General features: G+C 34.9%; 1 protein-coding gene and 1 pseudogene across 2 annotated transcripts in view; one reads left to right on the plus strand and one right to left on the minus strand.

Annotated features, from left to right (window-relative positions):
* The window catches only part of LOC134137341 (small ribosomal subunit protein RACK1-like), an 88,169-nt pseudogene that overhangs the window by 54,405 nt on the left and 6,312 nt on the right, over window positions 1-27,452 (plus strand).
* Window positions 1-27,452, minus strand: part of SMCHD1 (structural maintenance of chromosomes flexible hinge domain containing 1) — an 83,931-nt gene that overhangs the window by 45,163 nt on the left and 11,316 nt on the right. For both annotated transcript variants that reach the window (XM_062570195.1, XM_062570197.1), the window contains exons 2-19: window positions 25,143-25,218; window positions 24,557-24,718; window positions 16,864-16,946; window positions 16,645-16,775; window positions 15,069-15,183; window positions 14,815-14,934; window positions 12,238-12,404; window positions 10,468-10,561; window positions 9,992-10,202; window positions 8,849-8,969; window positions 8,576-8,759; window positions 7,875-8,072; window positions 7,603-7,716; window positions 7,044-7,150; window positions 6,782-6,864; window positions 6,585-6,698; window positions 2,316-2,393; window positions 2,116-2,235 (exon numbers count right to left, since the gene is read on the minus strand). In XM_062570195.1, the coding sequence (XP_062426179.1) occupies window positions 2,116-2,235; window positions 2,316-2,393; window positions 6,585-6,698; window positions 6,782-6,864; window positions 7,044-7,150; window positions 7,603-7,716; window positions 7,875-8,072; window positions 8,576-8,759; window positions 8,849-8,969; window positions 9,992-10,202; window positions 10,468-10,561; window positions 12,238-12,404; window positions 14,815-14,934; window positions 15,069-15,183; window positions 16,645-16,775; window positions 16,864-16,946; window positions 24,557-24,718; window positions 25,143-25,218 (2,278 nt within the window). The remainder of the gene's footprint in view (window positions 1-2,115; window positions 2,236-2,315; window positions 2,394-6,584; window positions 6,699-6,781; window positions 6,865-7,043; window positions 7,151-7,602; window positions 7,717-7,874; window positions 8,073-8,575; window positions 8,760-8,848; window positions 8,970-9,991; window positions 10,203-10,467; window positions 10,562-12,237; window positions 12,405-14,814; window positions 14,935-15,068; window positions 15,184-16,644; window positions 16,776-16,863; window positions 16,947-24,556; window positions 24,719-25,142; window positions 25,219-27,452) is intronic.

The raw sequence follows: 27,452 nt of genomic DNA on the forward strand, positions 1-27,452 counted from the left end.
AGCAAACATTATTTGAAGAAGCAGCCTGGGTGCATATTCCCCGTGAAATCTGGCCCATTATATTGCCTCTCAGTTTTGAGTTAAGCACTCGAAAATGAGATGTTACCATGATTGCCACCATTTGCACTGAGCAGTACAAATCACAGTACTGTTTTGTATAATTAAACTTTCTTGGCCAAGTGGCTGCTGAGAAAAGGAATAAGATACTGCTGACCTAAGTGGTTGATCAGTATCTTATTAAAATTATTTTGGACTCAAATTAACAACTGCTTTCAATACCTACAGGTATCATAATCAACAAATTTATTTTGCATAAGAGAGATGAAAAAACCTTGAGATAGGGAAATTCTTACATTTTATTAGCCAGAATTATTTTAACAATAACAAAAAAATGAAGGCCTCAATGTTTAAGTGTTTATAGCTTTACTGAAGTATATAAATGAGTGATAAAACTATAAAATGGGCAGGCAAAATAACAGTTAAAGAAATTCTGCACTGTCAAGCTGAATAATTACCAAATGGACATGTGTCTGAATTAAAAGAACAAAGCCTAAGAATTTTTAACTTAGATAGTTCAGGTTTAACTGGCATTTTTGACTATTTTGTAGCTTACTAGGAAGAACCATAAACATTGAAGAACAACCAGTTGTCAAAGAAATCAAATAAATTGTTTCTCAGTTAAAAAAAATTGTTGATTTCAGTTTAAATTTTAATCCTTCTGTTCAGGATTTTTAGAATCTATCATACAGACATTATTTTATGTTTTGGAACATTTTGGAATGATGAATAATAGCATTTATGGCCGTTTCTGAGACAAAACAAAATATAGAAAAAAAATCTAGACTTGAAATATTTGATGTTTATAATAATCATCAGTCTTGAAAAGTGAATCACTATTTGACTGATGAGGCAAAAATGCAGCAACAGAGAGCAGAAGCTGCTTTTGGAACTACTTGTATTAAAAGTACCAAATTACTACTTCATCAGAAGTTTCAGAGTACGTATTCATTTCCAAGGAGGCTTGTCATGAATTTTTATAGCCAAAAGAAACCTATTTAATTACAGTCTGCCAAGCTGGGGGCAGCCACAATGCTATTACAAGAGAATTTTTAAAATACAGAATGTAACTTTGCAACTTTAAAGGTTCTCCTTTTACTTGGATGAATAGAAATAACGGAGAAGAAAATGTTCATGTATGTATTAACTTATAGAAAAAAGGTACTTCTCTGAAGTTGTAAGAGAAGAAAAATCTCGAGACTTGAATGCCAGATTTTTAGACATATATTTAATTACACTTTTTATATAATACCAAACATTTCTTCATCATCATACAAGAAGCCTTACTTCTGTCACTTTGCAGAAGCTTTAGAACAATAGGCCACAAAGAACTGTTTTCTGCCTGAAGGGTTTGTATGTGGAGCCTCTTATTTTTGGAAAGAATAAGAAGCTCCTGAAAGCTTTTATTCTTTCTACATTTTTTAGGAACAGATGCCAGATACCTCCTGAACCAGCACTGGAAATAAATATTTTAATATTAAATGCAAAGAAAAATCAGCCACTTTTTTGGTCTTTTTCCTCTTTGCAGAAAGAAATTAGGATTTTTTTTTCTAATTCAGAAAGAGGAAACAAAATCACCTAGTGGCAAAAGAGCCAAAGAAAACTTTTCCTTTCAAAACAAAGAATGAGAGTCAGAGACCAAGAGAAAATCCATCTGTGTAAGTAGGCCACAAATCTTTTCATTTCTATATGGAAGCCTGCTTACATAAAAGGATAGCTATTGGTTATGAGACACATCAGGAGAGGTATAATCTGTAGTTAGCATATGTATTTGCATATTGAATCTATTTTAGTAGGTACATAACTACAGATTTTCTTTAAGATGAATTATTTTGTGAAACTGACTGTATAGCAGGGCCAACATAACTGCTATAGGTGAGGTCAAAACCAACCAGACAAAAAAAAAAAAAATCTCTTAAATCCACTTCATATTTGTCATACAAGTATTACTTTATCAAGGCTGAAAGTTCTTTCTCACTAAACATGATTTAGTTTGATATAGAAGAAGCTTATCCACCAAAATTAAAAGAAAACCAGCATGACTGTAATTTATCTTACCTATGATAGTAAATTTAAATATTTTAGATGGCAGAGGCCTTCCTGCATAAGTGTCTGCATTACTTTCATTCAATACTACTTGCAGCTTCAAGGTATAGTTCCCAAGTTTCTGAAGATTTTCTAAACAGAAATACAAATATATTTAGAAATAAAAAAGCAGGATTATAATTAACCTGAAAATACTGCAGAAGTGAACTCACCCATTTTTTTAAACCAGTATGGCCATTTGCCTCCATGCTGACTGATATGAGAAATTATTTCTTTATTCCCAGTAGGTGCTTAAAAAAAACAAATAAACAATTAGTACATATCTTTAGATTTTATACCATAATTCTTCATTTTTCCAGTATCATTACTCCAATTAAATATAAAAATAATGTATGTCACTTCTAAATATCACAAATATAAATTTTTTCACAAATAATCACACTGATTACAGCAAAAAAAAATTCTAATTCCCATACTAATTACAAATTGCTATCCTCAGACACATTATAATGAAAGCAGCAGCTCTGTAAAGCTGAATTAGCTCTTTGGTTACATTATAGTCCCCTAGTAAGTCTGAGCACTGTAGGTCATATTGGTGACTGACCCACTTCACAAATCATAATTGTAAGCTTAAATGGGAGCTATGGTAAAAAACTGAAACTGACTGAACATATAATCGAGGAAAAAAAGAAGATTTCCTTTTTGATTCCTCATTATTTTATCTGTCTTTACAAACACTTCTGCAGCACAAAGGCACATCCAAAAGGGAATATATTTAAACTCTGGGGCAATTTTTTGTGACTGCAGCCTGCAGGAATGACATTTATAAGTTCTCAGGAATTTTTTTAACAGAATATAATTTAGAATATATACAGAATATGACCGCGTTAAGACTATACAGAATAATAAGAAACACAGTAGAAGATACACATTGTTTGGTAAGTGCAAACAGGTGTAACTTCAGATCCTGTTCTTGTACCAAATTCCATGCATAATATAAAGCAACATTTGTCAGCTTGGTTAAGTGTACTTCTTTGTGTAATTCTGGAAGTAGTAAGTTAGGAAGATAAGTTTTAATAAAGTTTTATAGAAAGAAAATTTCTATACAGGAAGTTTTCTGAATTGGTATATATAATTTATTTCCTTTAGTAGTTATTAACACTGAGAAAACTTCTCCAGTGAGTGCAATTTTCCTACTGAAGTGTCAACTGCCACCAAGTTAAACTGATAGTCTCTATAAGTTATGCAAAATGCACACTGCAGAAGAAACACTTTGGAAAGACATTTCAATTTTCTTCTTCTACTGCCCCATTATAGATAACAATACAAGAGGTCAAATATATCTATAGTAAGTGAAGAATTTAGGGATAATGAAAAAAAGATGACAATAAAACAAAAGGAGTCTATGAAGAGGATAAAAAAGCCAACCAACCAAACCAAAAGAATCCCCCAAAAACCTCTTAAGGGCAGGGCTGTTACATTCCAATATTCTGTTCTGAAAGAACAGTATTGTGCAAGAAAGTTGTCAGGTTTGTCCGATATTGCTGTTGTGGTCTGTACGATAAGAAAACACCTCAAAATTTTATTGGAACAACAGATTAAATTATTTTAATCCACATTCAAAAACCACATCCAAAAAATCTAGATCTCCCTTGACTACCTCTCCATTTTTCTATTCTGATAGAGGGAAAAGTCTTTCCTATAAACACGTTGTTTTAGCAGTGATTGGTAGAGTATTAGGACTTCCCAAATACCATGTTCTTTTCTTGAAGCTTCCATACAAATATAAAGTGTTCAGAATCCGATTCACAGACATCTATATGATTCAAAGATATTACCACAGTTTTCCTGTAATCACTGAGATAAAGATTATTACATTTGGTGCAAACTATGTGGACCAGAATGAAGAAATAAGTGTTCATATACACTGGTTTGTCAAAAATGCAAGCCTATGGTTGAATTGTTCAAATTTAGTTTTATTTTTTTTTTTCTGACACAGAAACACAAAAAATTCTCATCTCACAATTTAAAAAATACCTGTATCATCTGTAACCTTTTGGACATAAGTGTCCTTCTGGAGGGAAAAGGTATCTTTTACTCATGGGACTACTACTGCACCAGTGTTCCCTCGTCATATGAGCAAAGCTTCCATACACAATGTTCTGAAAAAAACAGTTCACTAAATGTCCCTTCTTGTGGTATATTACAAATCCTTTGCATACATAACAGAGGAAAAAAACTCTGTTTCATGTTGGTTCAAGTGACAGATTAATTGATGTTTTTTGATAGCCACAGCCCTCCAGTACTGGAGAATGCTATATTGTGTGTATGTGAAAGAGAAGAGCATTCTGAATAGCATTTCCCGTGGTGGTTTACAGGACAGAAATTGCAAGATAATCTTTTGGTCAGAGTAACAGTCAACCAAGTTCTAACATAAATACTTCAGTGATCAAAACAGCTTGCTGAAAAGCTCAAAAACCTGAAAAGATGCCTCGTGATTGCCACAGTACCTACTTGAATACTTTAACAGTGATACCTGGAATTTTATTGAGTCACTAGGAGTGATTTAAAAGAATCTGCTGAAACAGAAGAGGTGAGTGAAAAAAACAAGTTCTTTCCCACTGATTTGAGCCTTTTAAGGAAAGGGGGAGGGAAAAAGAAAAAGTTGCTCAGAGAAACACTCTTACTTTTTTGCTTTCAGATCTTTCCTTGCCAGAAAGATACCCAGTGGCTTCAGAATACAGGAACTGTGCCATGTGTGGGTACCATGTACCCACAGTATCTACTGAAATGATAGGTTTTGTTCATGTAAGAATATATACTGACAAATGAGCTAGGAGAATGAATATATGCCTAAGGAGAAAAGTCCAAAGGTCCAAAAGGTGGGAAGGCTCGCACATGCAAATGCACACAGAGTTTGACTCTTCCACCTTCAAAAAAAATAAATAAATGAATAATAAAAAAAAGCAAATGGCATGCTCATTTTCCTGTGTGGTCAGTTAAGTACAGTGTATTGAAGTCCATATTTTCCTTTTGAATCTCATTTGAGCCTTATTTCACATAGACTACTTGGCTTTCTCCTTCTCTCACCTCTAAGTCTATTTTTAGGCAGAGACCAGCCATGGCACAGAAAGAAAGTTTCTCTTAGCAGCCTAGTTTCCTTGGGTACCCCTTTCCAACCCCATTCCACATGGATCACCAGGCTTTCTCTTTTTCTCAAGTCTAATCCTAATTTTAAGCTGAAAACTAGTTAATGCCACTGAGGTCTGGTCCAGACAAGTTTATGATATACTGGTTCTCTGGTTGGCTCTTTGTTGGGCCACTTTGCTTTGGCAGCTTCTTTCCCACCCTGTTCAAGGAGGACCACTTTAAATTCTCATTCCCTCAAAACTGACCCTATTCTTCATTTTTGACAGAATCTTTTCTTTTGACAATGTCCCAAAGCCATGGTTCAAAAAATTCCCACAGTGCACTATCCTTGCAGCTTGTTCTCTCCTAGGGTAGTCCATTTCTGGCCCCACTGTAACTGCACTTCTAAAGCTTTTTCTCTCAGATCTAAACTTTGTTTTCAGTATAACCTTAGACAAGAATCACCCAGCCATGACTTTAACAAAAGGTTTCTCAGATCTCTGTTATCTTGGTAGCCCACCCCCTTCCAGCAGCCCCTTTCTATTGACCCTAGTGCTATTTTTAGGCTGAGCCCTAGAGAAAGCGACCCAATAACAGGCAGAAAAATAAATTCTCACAGTCCTGCTCTTCCAACAGCCCACACTTCTCTGGCAGACATTGTCCACTCTCCTTCTACATGGATCCCTGGACACTTCCTTGCTCTCTACCCTACTCTTTCACTTGGTAGCGCCTCTCTGTCCCCACTCAACCTTGACCCCTTGGCTTTTCTTTTCTCTCAACTCTAACCCTACCACAATTTTCAGCCAAAGTTTAGACAAGACACCTCAGGTATGGATTGGGGGATATATTTCTCACAGCAGAGCGACCTTGGCTCTTCAGAGAATTATTTTTACAACTCTTCTCAGATTAAATGATGGTTTTTTTTCTATTTCACATGGGGGCAATAAGGCAAACAACTGAAAAGTTTCTATAAATTTTAGGTATATCTAACATGTATGCTCACATGAACTTTGCTTTTTATAATAAGTGACTTAAATTTAGTATTTTGAGATACTAATCAGGTCTGGTCTCTAGTTTTACGGAATTCATGTGAATTGCTATGTTAACTACAGAACCATTATCCTTTTTTAACCATGTTCTCATATTGAAATTGATATGTCCTCCTTATACATTATGGAAGCACTGAGACATTTTTCTTGAAATGTGTCTTTGGAATGCTGTATGAAGCTCTGATAGGATAATATGCTTAAAATTTAAAGTTATATAGGTCTATGAAATTTTAATAGAATATATTACACATTATGTGTTCTTTAAAATAATAAAGAATAATTTAAATATACTTAAGTACTTACAATGCAAAATAACCTTGAGTTCAACAAGAAGTTTCTTTGAGCCTCCATGGCTTGTACCAGGAAGTTTTTGCATTGGTTCTCCTTTTTTATTCAAAATTTCTATTCTTAATGCTCCTGTATTTAAAAGGAAAAGTGATGGACTTTTAAAACACCCTGTTTTATAAATACTTCTTAGTATTTAGAAGGAAAAAACATACCTATTGGTGTACCAGCAAATCTTGTTTCATTTGGTAATAACTCATCCCCTTCAGGCCAAGTGACTGACAACTTATCAGGAAGTCTAGTTAAAAGAAGAGAAACATGATTTAAAAAAAAAAAAGAGTTCAAGGTGTTTTATTTCTACTGAAACAGCTGACATCACTTCCACTTGGGAATAAAACAACATTTTTTTTGTTCCTGAAGAAATACTTAAACTGTTATTAGGAATGTCACAAATAACCATTACAATTTAGAGCTTACCTTGCCATTTCATCCTCTATGTATTTTTTAACAGCTTTGTCAGACACTGTTCTGTCAAGTTTTGAGATTGGAATTGTTTTCATTTCAGCATACAATGCTTGAGGTTCCTGAAAAAGTTAAGTCTAGTTATAAACAACAAGATTATAACATATCAGAGAGGAAATACCTCATTATCAAGGAACCACATAGGCAGACAAGTGCTAACAAATGCTACCTGGTGACTCTGCAGATGCTGGGCTAAAATACATTGAAGACACAAGGTAACCATTTTTGAGCTGGGGGGGAACTGGGACATACAGCATACTAGCGAGTCCAACTGTGATACTGTATGTAATACACAAATTTAAATGAACCACAGGATTATGAATAATCTTTTATAATATGAAATTTACATTAAAACTAAGCAGTTTGTTTTTTTGCTAGACTGTCAAAGCTCCAAAAAGTAAAATAATTTCAGTATGTATTAAATAAATGAATAAATAAATAAATAAATAAATCTGATCCAGGATTAAATTTAGAGATTCCGCAGGCATATGAACCATTTTAATATTTGTCTTACCAAAGCAATTTGAACCTCTCCTCCAGTAGCAAATATATCTCCATCATGGTCTCCATACAGAAAAAATTTCTCAATACTTCCGTAATATATTGGGAGAGTCTTAATAGTTTTCACCTGTAGAAAAGGTGGCAATTAAATTTTATACAACACTTTGGTATTGCAAACACAAGTATAGTATTTTCCTTTTATGGGATTCAAATGCTCTATTAAAAATAATAATAATAAAAAAACACAAAAAACTCCATGCATATATCTGTGAGCCACTAACTTACCAGCTGTCCAGTTTTGTATGTTTTCCCATCCCACTCTATGGCAGAGTACACTGTCCAAGGGCTCTGCATTCTTTTGGATGGCAAATCAGTGCGCGTAGTTATTCCTTTAAAAACTGTGAATTTTATCTGTTTGTCATATTTCTCATGACAGTCTTTGAGCCACAAAGCAAATTCTCTATCAATTTTCATTCGCTGTTCCTATAAAGCAATTACAAAACATATACACACTATTGCTGTATTACAATCCATGTCAATCTGAATTTTAGAAGTACGAACACATATAGGAGCACAGCAGTACTGTGCTCAAAAACTGGATTCTACAATTCAGACATAGTAACACTACAGCATTCCTAGAAAGCTATACTTCAAGCCATAGAAGGCTTACGTATCTTGCTACTAACTTAAGTAAGTTACTCTTACGAAGATAGCCTTTCCATAAAAACAGACATATAACTAGATGAAATTATTGCTTATGCTTAAGAAAATACAAGAAAAAAATCTAAATCTTATTTTTCATTTTTAATGTCTCAGCTTTACAACTCATTAAAACTGAGAGAGGTGTCTGCTGCAAAGTTCTGCAAAAGTTTCCAAGGTGAAAGTTCTTTAGAAACAGAATATTTGGTGATATGAATAAATGAGTAAACATTTCATACGCATTATATCTGACTATGAAGAAATACAAAAAAGATTTAAATGATCACCTGTCCATTGAAGATTCTTGTGAATAGAGTATTCTTATCTTTTAATTTCAGCTCCAGATCCATGAAAGTGAGTTTGTTTGTGCTGACCTGAAACTTATCATTGGTAAATAATGCACCAGAAATTCTGTTGTAGCACTCAATTGGTGCCAATCCTCTCTTCTTTGGAGGCGCGCACCAGTCAAAACTTAAACAAAAGGAGGAAGAAATTAAAACCCTTGTTTAGAAAAAAGACAAGAGAAAAAGATTTACACTGTAGAAACAGACATCACTTACTCTTCCACCGTTGTGTATGGTATTAATCTTCCATTCCAAAAGCATTCAAAGATAGGCCTTTTTCCTCTGGCACCCTTTTCTACTATAAAGCAGTCGTCATCATCATCATCATCATTTAATTCTTGATTAAAAAGAAACCTTCCATTAACAAAAAATCTTAAAATATCCAGTATAATGCCAAACAAAATAATAATTAAAATGAAGGATTACCTATGCAAATTGAGGCACACTAGCATTATACCTGATATCAAGACAAGTATATTTATTTAAAAGTCTGTACTTCCTTAGGATTTTTTTTCCCCAAATACTATACAGAACTAACTAAAATTTTTAAATAGGGATTGAATCATACTAAAGTGCACTTAATTTGCAGATTTTAAATATAATTTGAATAAATATTACTTTTTTTCTTTAGTTGCAACTGATGTTCTTCTAATACCTTAAAATCCTGCCACAATTAAACTCAGAACTGTTTTTTGAAAAACAAAAAAAAAGACAAAAAATATTTTAAAACCCTTGTATCTGAAAATTCAGCCAAACCGGATAAAACAAATTTTTGACTTAGGACTTATCCTAAATGTTGTCCAGTAGAGTATTCTGATGTTATAATCTCTAGAATAAAACTACTGCGGTTCCACTAGCTTCTTGGAGCAAAGACCTAAGAGTCGAATGGAAATATTTCAATCAGACTGCGTTCCATGAGAGCTTATAGTTTGAAATCAGAGGGAATTATGTCAAAGACTGCGTTTACATGAACAATTTACCATAACAGTCAGTGTTAGAATGTGAAATTTTCTATTCTGACACAACCCAGTTCAGATTACAATTTACACTTCAATTAAACTGCTCCATCCTCCTGTTGTATAACCACTCATTAACTTCTATTTCACTAAAACTCTTAGGATAATAGGATTATTTCTAATATGAATTTGCCATAAAAAATGAACACAATGTTCCCCAAAATTTCTGTTACTGAGACCCAGCCTATTACTTAGAAAAATTGTCCCCAAACCCTTCGTTTGATAGATAATGAAACTCAGAAATATTTACACATACAGTATTTAGAATAGTAGTAGTATTACATGTTTAAATCACTCTATTTAGGAAGCACTAATAAAATAAGCAGTGAAATATTTCACTTACTTGATGGAAAGCATGGATCATCAGGGTATGTTTCTTTATCATAAAGGAAAGGATGATATCGGATGATTCCTTCCACTATACCTTCTCCTTCAACATGTGCCTTAAACTCAAAACTATCTGCTGCAGTATTTATATACAATGTCTGCATGTCATCTTTGATCTCCCTAAGATTGACAATCTTTGGTACTTTTCCTTTTTCAAACATTGAAATCTAGAAGAAAAATAAAACAAATTGATTGATTCTTCCTTACACCAAAAAGACTAGTGCAATTAGCATTTGTACCACTTGTGTAACTATGTTAGCAAAATGAATTAGTTCCTGTATCACAATGATAAATAATGGTATTTTTTTTTTAATTACTTATCTCTTAAAATGCTGCAGTAGTGCAAACAGCATAATTTAAAAGAATCAAGCAAAATATAGAATAAACTGCCACCAAAGAAGAGTTTTAATTGATAGATACAAAACCTCTCACCTGAATGTCAATGTTGTTGAAAGGGCCTACATCTTTCACTACAGCATTAGTTTCATTTCCTTTTGGTCCATGTATATAATAGTGATAGATATGTCTGAAATATATTTTAAATAAAAAAATAAATTTCAAAAATGGAAATTAAAGAATTGAAAATTCTACTTTCTTTAAAAAATAAGTAAATTTGTATTTTTCATTAAAATATAATGGTCCATTGCATTGTTATAAGTAAATTCATCTTCACGACAGCACATGTATGTGGTATAGAAAAGAGAGAAAAAGGGAGTGAGTGATTCTCACCTTTCAACTCATCTCCTTCACATACATTCAGTGCTAGGGTCAATTTCTGGATACAGTTATTAAGCATGTTACAAATTTGAAGGTTATACATAAGCAAATTAAATTAAATAAGCAAATTAAGCAAATTAAAAAATACATTGTTAAGTGGCTCAGATGTAAACTGTTTTGCACTTCAAAAATTAAAAAAAATGAAGCAAAATAAAAATAAAAATAAAAAATACAGACACTGATTCTAGTATCAACTTGTATTGATCATCTAAATAGTAATAGAATTCTTTAAGAAATAATCACTATCCTTGCATTATTTACCCCCCTCCAAAAAAAAGTTAACAAAAAGTTCAACATGTGCAGCAAAGCCACGGATATGACCTGCGTATCAGAAACGCTTTCCTCGTTGTAATCCTTACTTTCTTATGACATTTGCCCCCATTTCAGAAACTTCACTATCAGCTAACTGAATTATTTTCCAGAGATCTGAAGTTTAGGGTAAGTGAGGGTCTTAAATAATTCCCTTTGCTTCATAATTTCAGCAAACTAGCCAATTTTTCCAGCTTCAGAGTTGAGTCCTTACAGACTTAATTATTAATTAATAAACACCTTAAATTTCAGGGTGGTGGTCTGCAGAAAAAAAATGCATTATACAGGTCAATGGGTCTGACTACGTGAAGGAACTTAAAAGTACCTGCAAGTGTTTATAATCTCTTTGCTTCTGACATCCAATTCACTAAATGCACCCCAAGAAAAAATCTTGATTCCCAGACCAAAGTTCTGAGCAGTGAGAGAGTGAGGAAGTTGAGAGCAGACTGGTATATCCAAAATACGTAACATTTTGCCTATACTTCCTCTAGACCTGAAAAAGTATTCTCACGGCCTTAAGATACAGTTATCTTGGATGTTCTTCCCCCCTCCTCTATTTCATAGCATCTGAAATAATATGAGCACTATGCTGTAGCCCATTAGAGCAAAATGAAATGGAGATCATGCGTGTGGGGCAGAAGATACGGCATGTTGGTGTGTGTAGATGTTTGCGGGAACAAAGCCAGCTGAAATAATGCTGCAGAACTTATTGATTATCATCAATAGCTGATTAAGCTATTTATTAACAATAATGAGCATGACTATAAATTATTAATTCATTAATTTAGCCATAGCTATATTGCTAATATGTTAATTATTAATAAATGTTGGCAACATTTATTAATAATGTAATTAATAATTAAGTATCAACTATCAAGTGAAACTGATTACAAATATTGGTAAACATCTTTGTTTGGACTGGGGACCTGTACCCTTGTGCTAGTTTCACAAAACCCCCACTTACCTAAAAACTTAATACGGACACATCAGCTAAATACATGCATCTACAGCCTTACAGGAATAAAGCAAAAGATGAATTACAAAAAACAAGCAACTCATAATAATCTGACTTTGTCAGTAGTTCACTTTTAAATCAAATATAAAGCACAAACTTACGCCAGCTGCCTTGTCCAAAGATGAAAATAGTTTTTCAAGTACTGCATATGATCTGGTTGCACACCTGTAATGACAACTGCTGTGAAACTCTCTTTATCCCTTTCTTCTAGTATTAGATTATGAAGAAATCTTTCATCATCACTTGTGATATGAGTCGAGTCAGATGGCTATAAGAAAAGTAAAATAATAATAAGAGTAGGAATGTAAACTGAATTTCTGAACTCCCTTCAGCTCTGAAAGGGATTATAAAACAAAGCAAAAAAAAGAATGCAGAGCACATGTTCCTAAATAGCACAAAGGATTAATGCTTCATTTAAAAGCTTCCAAATTAAAGTCAGTTAACTGTCAGAATCTGACATCCTTGATCCAGTTCATTTGCAATTCACTCTCATTATGGAGTTTGAAATATTCAGTCTAGAAATGCATTAAATCATATTTCATGTGGCATGTGATTCTTATCCTCACCCATCAAATGTAACAACTATGTACGCAATTTTTTTCTAGTGCAGATTTCTTGAATAGAGTTTTATTTTTAAATGGAGAGGGTGCTTTCTAGTAAATAAATCAAAGTGGAAGAAACATATTTTCACTGTCAGAGAAAAAGGGTGAATCCTCACTTCCAATAGAAACATAATCCTCAGTTTCAGTAGAAATATCCAGCAGTCTCACAGAAAAAGAAAGTCTTGATTGTCTTTTCCTGGATGGATGAACTTTACTCTTAAGATAGGAAATTTCAAAGCATCATAGAAACACATGGTTAATGTAATACTTCACATTAGAGCATTGGATATATGCTTTATATATGCCGCATCTAGAAAAGAAGGTATTTTGAATATAAAGATCGAGATCTTTATAGCAATTGCGAACAATTGGTACAACTGAGAAGATACACTTTTCCATGCTATAGTAAATGCAGCTTCATGCATTGTTCTGCAGAAAAGTAGCTAAAAAGGATACACATCATTGAGTCAGTTAAAATGATGCATTTAACTAACTGCAGGTCACAAAGTATGTTAGTCAAGGGTGTTCTGCTACGACTTACTTTCTTCAAGGGATCAAAGAACTCTCCTTAACCAATAAAATAATTCAACAAATTATAAGCGTACTCTTTTCATGAAAAAAGACTGCAACTCTAAGTGCCTTCTTCTACCCACAGCACAATCTCTACTAAACCCATCAGTCTTCAAACTAATTTAACCTAAGTAAGAGGCTGTTTCTGTAATAGTGATGTGATACAAATAATAAAGAAATCTAGAGTTGCTGGCCCCCACCCTTCTAGTGACCTAGAAGTTGCACGCAGATGTTGAAAAAATATAACAGAGTAACTGTATAACTGAAAAAATGAAAGTACCTCTGAAATGCTGGTCCCCAACTTTTTGGTAGTCTTCCCATCCTAGATGACTTAAGCTATCATGGCAGATTCCCCTAGATTCCTAGCACCTTTTTCAGCTAGAAAAGTAGTATTTACCTATTGACAATATTAAAAGGTCCAGGGACAAGTGCCTATTATTCATCAGCAGAAGATTATCAGACAGGGTGTCATCAATAGCCTTTTCTCTTCAGTATTCAAGTCTTGTTCTAGAGTGTCTCAAGTTTTGACATTAATTACATCCTGACTTCTTTATTGCTTTGTATCAACTTCTTTTAGAAACACATCTCAATTAATCCATTATAGACTCCTCCATATTATTCTATTCTCTCACCGCAATAATCCATTCCAATTTCTATCTGTGCCACTTGCTCATCTACCTGCACTGTAGACCATTTTTCAAGACATTCAAGAGACAATTCACACATTTAACTTCATGTTGATATTCCAAAATGGCCTAGCTATTCCTGTCATTTATAGTAATTACCTTCTGTTCTTTTCTTACACATACAAAAGAGTAAGAATGCTGATGCTACTTCACAACATAAGGACTGTAATTAAGGCCTTTTCCTTTTCCAAAAATACCCCCAAAACAGGTTTTTGGATCTCCTTCCTTATTTTATTGCTTTTTATCCAAGTTTTAATTCTTCATACAACCCATTAAGACTGTTAATTTCAGTTTCCATTAAATCTTCCAGAAATTCTGGAGAATTCTGTTCATTTCTCCAACAAAACAAGAAAAGATGTATGCAAATGCTGGGTTTTGTAGTTCTGGTTTGACTTTTCTCCCTTATACAGGATATTTATTCTCTGTAGTTCCATAGAATACTTATTAATGAGCACAGTCTGCTTGTCTAATGTATTAGTACCTAAGAAAATGGACATTTTTCTTTATATTTCACATGTAGTAAAACAGTTGCAGTTCTTAGAACTGTAGTTTTAGTTGTTTTTCTCAGTCTGCTATGTCAAACTATGATATTTCTGTCCTTTAAGCTAAAATGAAAAGAGAAAAAAGAATCATTAACAACTAAAGTCTCACAATATAATGCCTTCACGTTTCCTACCACTTTCTTTTGCAGTCTGGACTGCAAATGATCCATAAGAACAAGCATCCCCAAGTTAGTACTACAAGAATATTACATTGTGAAATCATGTTAACCTGGAAAAAAATTTCCATTAAAAAAGACAAAGCATAAAGGCTATTTTACCTTTCTGTTTCTAATGTATCCGCTATATATTGCTTCTTTGTTTTTCTCCTTCTTTTCAAAATCTTCTTTAGAAAGGACAAGTTCATGAACATCCTGAGAATCTGCAGGTTTGCTTATCATCTGTTTATATTACAGAAAAATTATTTAAAATCAAAATAAGAGTTTGAATGAACATAACTTTACAACAATCTAATGATGTAAACTAAGATAATAAGAGTAAAACCATTTTAAAATACAGACTGACATCTACTTACTCTGGCAGATTGTCCAACGAAGAACACTGCTTGTTTGCCTCCAACTCCAAAATAAGAAATATCGCTATTTAAGCTACGAGGCACTGGCAAAGGGCGCACATATCCGGAATGATCACTGAGAGCAAAAGTGGCTTTAATAAATTTTCTCAAGACAGTTTTCATTAAAAGAGAAACCCCACATGCAAACAATTTTTATTAAACACTTCTTGCAATCATTTTATTCAAATACGCTTTATTTAAGATCTAATGTAGTTTCAGGATTAAAATTTATGTGCCTAAAATTCTCAATGTACTTTTTTGGCCTTTCTGGCGCACTAGAACTTATTCAGCCATATACATGTAACTTATAGGAATCACTCTTTTACCTATTATCACCATATATGCATTTTTTTATGGTGAAGTTCAGATGAAAGAGGAGAAAAGTTTGGCAAGGGTCATCTGCTATAAATGGAAACAGCCTATAACAGAGAGAATTTTTCAGTGTAAACACTGCAATAGGGACATGCACAATACGTCCTTACACCTGGATGGGTAAAATGATCCAGAAAAACTTTTATATACTTATCTCCACTTGCCTGACAGACATGGACTGCTACATTTGGAGATGTATCCAATACAGAAAAATCTCCTCAGCTGTATTATTAATTTATCCTGCCTCATTACTTTTTACACTAGCATCTCATAGCTTCAATCATAATTTACTTATCCTATGATTCTGATCTTCAAATTTAGCATCCTAGGTTTAAGGTATTTACAAAGTGACTGAAGGTCAAGAACTGTAGAAAAATTTGCTTCTCTGGGATTTTCTACAGTAAGGTTAAGTCTGGCTGTGCAGGATGCAGATCTCTTGGGAGTAGATGCAGAACTGTAAATGAATTCTGATAAGCACTGAAAATCACCATAAAACTCTACCTTCTGCTTTAAGTGCGTAACACATTTCTTTCAGTTAATCTTCTTCACTAAACACAAACATCTTCAGGAATAATATTGAATTACAATGCACCTCATTAAGTTGGAAAAGGAAAGAAAAACCTAAACCAAAATCTTGTATGTGTTGTATCTTTGGGAAAACAGTAGCATGACAGATACTGAATAACCAATGGCTATAAAATAGCTTAATGGGCCACCTGAAAGGCATTCAGGTAATACAATGAATACACTATGCAAACCTACAGATCACAGAATGCTCCTAACTCTGTGTAGGTAAGTCCAAGACAAGACAACTCAGGAAAGGAGGTGAGAATAAAAAAAAAAAAAAAAAAAAAAAAAAAAAAAAAAAAAAAACTCCCATTTTCCTTCCCCATATTTAAAACTATTATAAAGTGGATAACAACTTTCATTGTCATGCTCAAAGTATCATAGTATTATCATGGGTATTTTTGTATTAAGAACCTTCTCAATTTCATGCCCACAGAAAGTGTGTGCATGTGTGCAGTATGTAATAGAATGACAACTTTAGAGCAAAGTGTTGGTAGGGAGATGTGTCTTGAAGTGAAATGAATGGATATTTCTAGAAACCTTTTTACAGTTTGCTAATTTTTCCAATTTGTTGTAAAAATGATTAAAACTTTCTAACCTCTCAAAGTCACCTTGTCTTGTAAACTTTGACAATCTATATACAGCCCAGTTGTTAAGCTGCTTAGAAGTCATCCCTCTTCCATTATCAATCACAGCAACTGCTGGTTTTCCTTGGGAGTCATCAAATAACTGTTTGGGGAAAAGATAAAAAGCAAGGAGTACTTGAAAAGAAAAATATTCCAAACTACACCTGAAAAGTATAATATTTCTATCTTACCAATTTTATCTGTATGCTCCGAATACCAGTATTTCGGGATGTAGCTGATAGAGAATTGTCAATCAGCTCAGCAAGGGCAAATGCTAAAGAAATTAAAGAAATACTTTATGAAGATTTTGGTCTCAAAGGATAACACTTAGAAAACAGACACATGCTTGCAGTAATTATTCCTTGCACACAGGATAATACACTGTCTAAATGACATCTGACAAGTAAGCACTGTCAGAATGATCAAAATTATTTAACAGTGATTTAAAAAAAATCATATGTATTTTTTATGATTTGTTTCATTCTGATTCTCTCACCTATCTGCTCATGAGAGAATGCAATTATCAGAACCTAAAAACACTGACAAAATAAAAGGCTTCTTACTACAAGGTGAACTTATCTTTTATACTTCTTTAGATTCAGCATAATGATTAGGAATGCCTTTGTAGGATACGTATGAAAGTCCAAAACCTCAAAACAAAGTTGGATTTTTTGCATAAGATACTGAAGAAAGAATGAATTCTTGGGAAAAAAAGAAACTGAGCATATTTTCAAAAGCAAAAGCTATTTGTTCACAAAAAGAAAAACACAAATAAAATTGCAGAAATGGCTAAAGAGATTAGTGAATGGTAAATACAACTGTAGTTCGGTCAAATACAAGGCAATACACAACAGAAATAGTAATCTAATCTACTTGTATAAGCTGTTTTTTCTAAACATTAATACTTGGAACCCTTAGTACCCAGTATTTGTGAAAAAAATAAATTTTAATTTAGGAAAACAGCATCAAACTGGAGAAAACACATGAAGTTCTGATTAACTTACTCTGATTGATAAACCTAGAGAATAAACATTTCAATTCATCCTTTCTGGTAAGAAAGCTTTATCCCTACAATTTATATGGTTCTTCAGAGTGCTGCGGCATGAATTACGCTGGCCACAAATTTCATATATTCAAATTTAATCTGTTGACTATTAGTATTTATTTTACAACATCATTCAAGCATTTGGCACCATCTTTCACTCCCTTATGAAATTTGGAAGGAAACTGAAAACTATTTTTAAACTTATTCACTGCTAACAAGATGCAACCTAATAGCTGAGCATCAGTCATGAGATCCATTCTTGCTACTACTATCAAAGAAAAATGGCACTTCCTCATCAAATATGAATGTCAATACATGAAACTGGTCAGGCATATCCTTAGCGTGTTGTAAATACAGAGTACTAGCTGCAGTACACTTAAAGACACTCAAAACTGGTATCCGCTCTAACAGCAATTTAGTATATATTAAATGAAAGTAGGTAGTTTCATATAACTATCTTCTGAATTTTAAATACTATTTTTTCAAATATCATGAATGACTTCACTACGGTTTCAGAGTCATGAGTAGAAACAAGTCAGAAAAAATACATCAAAAACATTGTAACAAAATGAGAATTAAAATTCATGTTCTTTGTCAACTTGACAACTGGCTTTAGGATTGGAGAACTAGGACCAAAAGTAGCACCAGAACCTCTGGACCCTTTTAATTGTTACTGTGGTAGTTACATGAATGGATGTAGTACATCCAGAGTGTGAATCCTTCTTTCACCTAGAAGTTGCAAAGTAGGTGCAAAAGATAAAGCATTGACTTAAACAGAAATTGATCCATCTACTTTCTAACTAAATTATAACTAATAATTTAACTTTGAGGTGAATTTTGCTTGAACTCTTCATACCACTTTGTAAAATGATGGATGTGAAGGGTCCCTCACAAATGCCTGGAGCTTGCTCACTCTCAGTTGGTTAGAGCATGGTGCTAATAATGCCAAGGTTGCGGGTTCGATCCCCGTATGGGCCACTCGCTTGAGGGTTGGACTAGATGATCTCCAGAGGTCCCTTCCAACCTTACCAATTCTATGATTCTATGATTCACTCTCTTCTACTGAGAATGATGATATAAAACACTCTAGCAAGCAGTTTTAGCAGTAAGACGGTAGAGGGGAACACTTGCAGTGAGCTCATTAAAGAAATCAATGAATATCAAAAAGACAATGTTGAAATTCTATGTTCAAATCAGTCTCTGACCCATGAACAAGCGTTCGTTAGGTGTTTGGGCAATACTGTTGGGGGAGAGAAACCTGCAAATGTATGCTGCTGCTGAGTGACTGCCAGATGGACCCAAACAGATTTTCAGCAAGTTTTTAACTGCAGCAAGTAGTCAAGAAACTTTGACATCTAGACCAATAGACATTGCTAGGCATGGTCAAAGTCTTTTCCTTTCTCATGGACACACTTTCCTTCTGTTTCAATACTTCTGGAACACAGTAAGTCTCTGCCAAACATGCTACTATATTCAACATTCAGACTATACTGTAAAATGCAGTATTTTCACACGTGGATGGAAGACCTGACCTTGTTACAAAATCACTGATAACTTCTTATATTATTTAGAGGAGTTACGCGCTTTGTTAGCTTTATGCAATGCACTTTAACACCATCCTTTTGAACCAGACAACAGCCGACAGGATTTTTACACGTATTTCATTCATTGTTAAAAACACGTACTGAATAATGGAGCAATTGACAGAATCAGTACAGCAGGGAAGTGACTATAATGAGAGGCAATGAAAGTGGGAAATGCCACTTATGAAGAACAAAAGGAGGAAGAAGGGGAATAGATTAGCTATGTCTGTAACCAAAGGAAGACTAAGTGCATGCATGTATCCCTTCTCATTTTATAGAAGTATTCTGAGGACTGTCAAAGGAATGGCAAGGAAGCTTTCCTACCTAGAGAAACGATCAGCGTTTAGGTAGGAACTGAGTGATTGCTATGAATTAGGTGATCAGTTACAGAAAGTGCAGACAGTTTTACCACTCACAGGAAGGGCAGTACTGAATCACTTTACATTGATAAAGATTTAATGAAATTTAACAGTTCCTTCTGCCCAACCATTTGATTGCAGTGCTGTTCATTAGAGTGCAGTATGTGTTATGTATAGTCAAAATTTCTTTATGATGGAAGAGTCACAATCATCAGTATACACTATTTCTTGATTTTCAAGAATTTACCATTTTGTTAAAAACAGCTGTAACTCTGTAAATGTACAATATATTTCTGAACAAAAAACTGAATCAGAATTTGTCTTCTAGACATAAAAAACACAAAAGAAATGTTCTTGCGAGATTTGATGACCATGCATCATCTTGCATTTAATGCACAAACCTGTTATTCAAATGCTACTCTAAGTACTTGATTTATTTTTTAATTTCATAAAACAATAATTCAATGCTGACAGAATCACAACAGAAAAGTATTTCATTCTATTGGTTTTGTTCTTTTTTCTCTTCTGGTCTCCTTAATCATGAAATGTACAGGAAAAATACAACTTACAACACAGAATAACTTCAGAGTCCCTTTAATCCAACACAGTAGTGAAAAACAATACAGAACATTTGCTATTAAAAAACATCTGACAGATGAAATCAGCAAAGTCAAGCAGCTAGAGGTCAGAGGAGCCTAAGATAGCTTATCTAACTTTAGAATAGCCTTAGCATTCATAATACGTAGCTCCCAATAAGTCACAGAACATGTCACTGAAATGTGCCACAAGACCTAGCAGTGTGATCTGGCATAGCATTTCCTTTTCAGCTACTCTTGGTCAGCTTTAAGATCTATCACACTGGCACAAATACAATGAGGAAGTATGCTTTTTGCCAAGTTAGTGCAGCTATATACTGCACTGCAAACAAACAGCTTCACTGTTGATAACACTAGCATAAATAACCTTCAGCGTAGAGTGAAGACAAAATAACTGGCCTATAAAGAAAAGGAGAATGCAATTTTGACAAATACAATCTACCTTAATCCATCCACAATACTTGTTGATCTATACTCTCTCCTTTACTTCATGCCCCTTCTGTATGTTGTTCTCCCTACTCCTAAATTCTTGCCCTTGGTAAGTATTTTTAATAGCTTAGAATTTTCTGAACTACCTCACTACTTGTATTATATTTTTAAAACAAGACAACTTTTTAACCAAAGCAAACCATAGAAAAATATAAATACTTCTCCCCAGCCCATTCTCCAGTTTTTCCAGAGGTGAAAAAAGAGTTGATGCACACTGCACATAAGTCAAACTTGACGGTAGTTGCCAATCTTCTTGAGCAACTCAGTTTATGGGAAAACTGACAAACTCCAACTACATCTTCCCCACCCTAGCTTTAGGTATATGGTATCACCTGATTAGTTCATATGTCTGTGATCACAATTATGCAGAGAGCCCAACATTTTGAGTAATGTCCTATTTTGCCTTTCAAAGTGATACTACGTACTGTGCATTATATAGAATGAACGTCAAGAATTTCAGACTAAAAGGGAAACAAGTGATGGTCTGGTGCATTCGTTGACAAAGTTTTAAGAGACTGTCAAAGATAGACAGGACTGTTGGTTATTATGGCTGGTATCTTGTATTAATCTAGCTCTATAGAAGCCTCGGTAAAAACATAGTGTTTAAGTGCAAATGTTGTAGGACACAAAATGCCCTGATGCTGAGACATTTTCTCTGCTCTATGTTCTCCCTGATAGTTATATACTAATCAGCCAAGATCTCATGGGTAAGATTCACAGGGCTGACCAACGTGAAGCCTTATTTAGATGGCTGGATCTGTCTTGGTCACAGATCCTGGCTAGAGGACCTTAATCATCCCAATATCTGCTGAAGGGGAAATACAGCAAGTAATCTAGGAGATCTCTGGAGTGATAAATTTTTGATACAGATGATCATCAAGATGAACAGGGACATGCTCTACTGGTTCTATTACTAACATTTTTTCCAAATTTGTGAAGGATGAAAAGGTGGCATACAGCCTTTGCTGCAATAACTGTAAGACTGCAGAGTTTAAAATCCTGAGAGAAGTGATCAAGATAAATAGTAGAATTACAGCCCTGGGCTTCAGGAAAGCAGCTTTGAGGATATAAGGAATCCGTCTGGCAGAGTCTCATTGAAGACTGCCTTGGATGGCTCATGACAGCTAGTTGGTCTTCAAGGACAACTTCCTCAAAGTACAACAGCAGTCCATTCCAATGTGCACAAAGTCAAGTGAGCATGACAGAAGGCTAGTGTGATGAATAACAAACTTTGACTGACCTCTAATGCCAATAGGTGGAAGCAGGGACAAGCTACCTGAGAGGAATACAGAGACATTGCTCAAATGTGCAGGGATGCAGTCTGGAAAGCCAGCGCTCAGCTGGAGTTGGAATTAGTGAGGTATGTGAAAGGTAGTAAGAGGGGCTTCTGTAAGTATATTGGTATCAAAGGGAGGCTACAATAAACATTGGTCTACTAATTAATCAATGTGGCAGGGGACCTAGAGACAAAAGGCAAGGAAAAGACAAAGTAAGACTAGCGGAGTGTGTGGGAACTCCCATAGTAAAGGAAGACATAGGGAGCATACACATACACTTATGTGACCAAATGGGATGCATCAAAGAGCACTAAAGGAGCTGGCTGGTGCCATTACAAGACCATTCTGTATCATCTTTGTCAACTGGGGCAGCATTCTAGTGACTGATAAAATGGCAAATATCAGGCAGTACCAGCTGGTAAGGCTAACCACAGACTCTAGAAAGGTTATGGAGCAGATCCTCTCAGAAGCCATTTCTGAGCACATGAAGTACAAGGTGGCTGGAAACAGCAAGCATAGCTTTACCAAGGCTGAATCATGTCTGATCAATCTACTTGTCTGCTATAATGAGATGAAAGGCTCTGTGGACAAGAGGAGAGCAGTGGATGTTATATACCCTGTTATAAAGTTGTTATGATACATTATAAATAAAAAGCAAGGTCTTTGGTATAGTCTCCCCTAGTATCACTATAGCCAAATTGCTGGATAAGTAAATATGACAAAGTGGGTAGAAAATTGGCTGGGCCACTAAACTCAAAAGGTTGTGATCAGCACTACGAAGTTTCAGCTGGCAGCCAGATACTAGCAGCATCCCAATGGATCCACAGAGGAACCAATAACACTAATGTCTCTATTAACAGCCTAAGTGTTGGGATAGACTGCACTCTCATTAAGTTCAGGGTTAAAACGAAACTGGGAGAGTGGTCAATATATTGGAAGGCAGGACTGTCACTCAGAAGGACTCTGACAGGCTGGAAGAATGGGCTGAAAAAATCTTATGAAGTTCAACAAAAGCAAATGGAAAGTCCTGCCCTAGGGATGCAATAAGCCCATGCAACTGTACAGACAGGGTTTAAAGCAGCTTTCAGAAAAACAGTCTGAGGGTCCTGGCGGACATCAAGTTGAACCTAAGTCCGCAGCGTGCTCCTGTGGCTAAAGCAGCCAACCACATACAGCGCTGTATTAACAAGTGTAGACACTTCTCTATTTAGTGCTTGTGAAACTGCGATAGTGTCAAGTTTTGGCTTCCCTGAAAACATACTAAAATACTGAAGTAATCCAGAGGATGCCCCCAGACAGTCAGGGGGCTGGAGCACATGGCGTACAAGGAGTCACGAAGACAACAGGGACAGTTCAGGCTTAAGAAGAAAAAAACTAAGGGAGATCTTATTGCAACTACCTGATTGGAGGACATAAAGAAGATGAAGCCAGATGCTTTTCAGAGGTGCATGGAGATAGGACAAGAGGCAATGGACAGTTAGGACATGGAAAATTTGTCAGATATAAGGAGTTGTGGGTTTGTTGTTTCTGTTTGTTTTTAAACTATGACAGTGGTCAAATATTGGAACAGGCTGCCCAAATAGGTTCTGAAATTTCTATCCTTAGAGATGTGCAAAACTCACCTGGACAAGTCCCTCAGCAACATGATCTAATTGGCCTTACTTTGAGCAGGGGTTAGACTACATGGCCTTTAGAGATCCCTTCTGAGCTAAATTATTTTAAAATGCTATATTAGTTTTGCATCTGCAAGATTTCCTAGCCTTTCCCTGAAAAGCCCTTGGATGGCTACTCCAGGCAATGATTATCATACATAGGTTGTCATCAGTGTCTCAAGTCTCCATGTTTGTATTTTTTCTGGACAATTTTGAGCAAGCAGTACCTAGGATATACCTACTTAAAAAGTGATCATAGAATAGATAGAATTTTCTGAAAAGCTATACAAGGAAATTAATTTTACAATAAAACAAATCAAAAGCTAACTAAAAAATACTAGTTATATATTTAATACACCAATTAAGTTAAAACTAAAGCAGCATCTTTTTAAAGAAATATTTGCTCTCATTGGTAGGTTAAATAATCTGGTCTTTTGTATTCCTGTTAGCCCTGTAGAACCACCAGTGGAAGAGCAGACAAAATTCTATGTTAGTTCATATAAAGGCTGTTCATCAAATTTGAACACAAGATATATTTTAAGTACGGGAGATACAAAAAACCCAATGACCCTAATGTTGACCTGTCTTGATGACATCCACTAGGCTGTGGATGCCATTAAGAGCAAAGTCTGGTTATTTCTAAAATAACCAAATTTCTTACAAAAGTATTTGCGTATATGTAAAGGTGTATTTGTGGATCTGTAAATGCAGAATCTTACATAGTAATACTGAGTCACTTTTAAGAAAATGTGTTTAAAGAACAAAATTTTTATTTCACAGTTAAGGCTATTTTTCACCTTCTTCAATTAAAATTTAAAATATTCATAACTACATTAAATTCATATAAACATCATTTATGCAAGATTTTTTGGCAAATACTTACGCAAAGGATTTTGCCCTTCACTGGCATAATACTCATACATGCCACTTTTGACAAGTGTATCATAATGCGGCAGGAAGTCAATTCGTTCCTTTGTTGCTGACAGGAGCGTTTGATCAACTGACTGTAACAGATACAAAGTAACTCCATCTTGAACAAGTTCACCTACAATGAAGATGAAACAAAGTACACTGTGTAAAGACCCTTCATCCTTACATACAACTTTTGTTCTCAAAATCAGTACAGTTACAACCTCACATAATAATCTCTGTATTTTCTTTGGAATTTTTTTTGACTACTCAGCTTCCGGGCAACAACGTTTATTTTAAAGTCTTTTCACACTTCTAAGCTCAATAAAGCAAGTTCTTCCAGGTGACTTATTTATTTATCAATTTGTTCCATTATTTATAGAAATTTGTGATGGAAAGCAAAAAATTACTTTGCAGAACTGTCATCATACTAACAACAAGCAATTGTTAAAATTTTTTGTGAAAGTTAATTTTGTAACAATTCTTGACAAAGTATTAGGGGATTTGTACAATCAATACATGTGATAGCTGTAATTTATTTCACCATCCACGATACTTACTGAAGTTATCTTCTGTAACCTCCTTCCTGTTTGTTGTGGTGATAACGAAGTTTTCATCAGAAGCTATCCCAAATGCCTACAAAATTGGAGGAGATTCAGTTATGAGCAACTATTCCATAAAGTATTCAAATAAATGAGAAAGTGGTCTTTCTATTCGTTTTGCCACAAACTATTGAAAAGAGACTAAATATTTTTCTGGTATTACCTCAGAAATAGAACACAGTCAGTCTAATCCCAGAACTTGATTTTATTTGCTTAGCCTAAACTGTCCATACTAGAGTACTTTGTTTTCCTGCCTGCTTAAAAAAATTTCTATGGAACAGGAAGTTTTATGAAGGAAGAACTGCCTTACAAGTAATCACCCTGAAGTCTAAATAATGAGATTTGAACAGCTCTACTTTAGACTGTGCAACCACAACAGCAATGGTCATGACCTATGACCTTGAGGGTAGCCTATTATATCTAACCGCAGTCTCTTAAGGCATTAAGAGATATTAAGCTGACAAAATGTGCCTTCAAATTAGATACACATTAAAGACTCTTCTGTTGAAGGAGTGAGTGGCTCTTTGTTCTCCAATTGTATTATATATGAAAAATTGGATTGCTTTTAGAATATTCTTTTACTGAAGTATCTTCTTCTAAACCTAAACCTTTGCCTCTTGCTACCTCCAACCTCAGCACACGTTTCTGTAGCTCAGGCCTATAGTTCTCAAGTTGTACAAGCAGTTCTCGTTGTACTCTCCTGCAGACACTTGTGCTTTCCATCCCGCTTTCTGCATAGATTTATATGCCTCTATATTCTTGTCTGCCCTAATTTCTGCACCCTGACCTCCAACATTTATCTCTTTCTGAAAATAAGAATCCAAATATCCATATTTTCTCCTGCTTTTCTAAAGCTTTGAAACTTAAGTTCAAATTAATGTTAACCCTAGTCCTGTTGAGCTTAATCTACTCTTTCAGTCCTGCAGCCAGTATTTCCCATAGGTGCTTTCTGCACAGTTAGACAAAACCTTCCCCAAAGTTCTCACATTTCATGTATCAGCTTCCCCTCATCATTTCCCATACATCTTTCTTTCTATTCCTAGTGCTCAGATTCAAAGACACTTTACAATTCTACTTAGGTTTCATTAGAGATTTCAATCTTCCTGGTTGCTACTACATTAAAGATAATGGTTAGTATCCATTGCCAAAATTGACAAAATTTCTCAACCCATGCTGTCAAATTATTCATATTATTTGTTGTAAATGAAACAAATGGCTATGACATCAAGAGACTGATGTTCAGAGTTAAAAGCCTGGAGCAATTACTACTTTTGAACTTTCCTTTGTACAGATTACAATATAACCTCTCACATTACAAAAATTTTCAAATGGCAAACCTGCATGGGGGGGAAAAGTGCTCAGAGGAAGGAAAATAAGCAATTAAAAATATGGTAATATAAAACTAATGGAGTACTGTGCCTTTAGAGGTTAATACAGAATACCTGAACTGGAAAGTCTGAAATTGGAGCATAGACAAGGATTTTTCTCTCCCTGGTAAAATTCTAGCTTGTTCCTGTTTTTGCTATCTCCCCAAAGCTTTTCAGCTCTCACAACCTTATGAAAGGTGTAGTATTTACTTTCAGGCAGCAAGCAACCAGGGTGGGGGTATTGCATGCCCAGGACAGTAGCCTGCCCACTTGGCACAGGCAGCCTCCTCCTTTCTGTCCTCCCTCCATTCCACGAGAGGGCTTTAACTCAACTGATGGCAACAGCCTCAGGGGCAGGGGTACTCTTGCATTTCCTAGGTGAGCCCTACATGACTATCTCCTGGCATCAGCTCCTTTCTGTTTAATTCCGAATGGTTGTCATTCACATATGGTAAGTTACTAGGCATGTTCACAGGCTAAGTTTGGCAATCTTAACTGCAGATAACCTGTTTTTCTTGTCCACATGGGAATGTAAGAAGCTACATCCATCCTTTGTAAACTTTGGTCAACTTAAGATCAAAATTGTCAGTTTGAAAGTTTCATTTGTAAGTCTTAATTTGTTGTGCTTCCCTCCACCCCGCAATCTTGGCTATTCCAGTCCCATCTTCCTACTAAGCCAAGCAGTGGTGCAGTGATTGTGTAGCTGTCCCATTAAATGAGCACTGTCTCCAGGAGCATGAGGTCCTTATCCCTGAATAAAAAAGAACCAATTGGATAATTTGTTTGAATAGTTGATGATGTATCATTTGATTCTGTTCAGTGCTTGGCCAAATGTTTCATTTCTCACTAAGACTCCAGAACATAGGAGACACGTCACAGTATCTTTATAGTTCAGATTTTG

Source organism: Rhea pennata, chromosome 2 (assembly GCF_028389875.1).
Source record: "Rhea pennata isolate bPtePen1 chromosome 2, bPtePen1.pri, whole genome shotgun sequence".
Taxonomy (NCBI): Eukaryota; Metazoa; Chordata; class Aves; order Rheiformes; family Rheidae; genus Rhea; species Rhea pennata.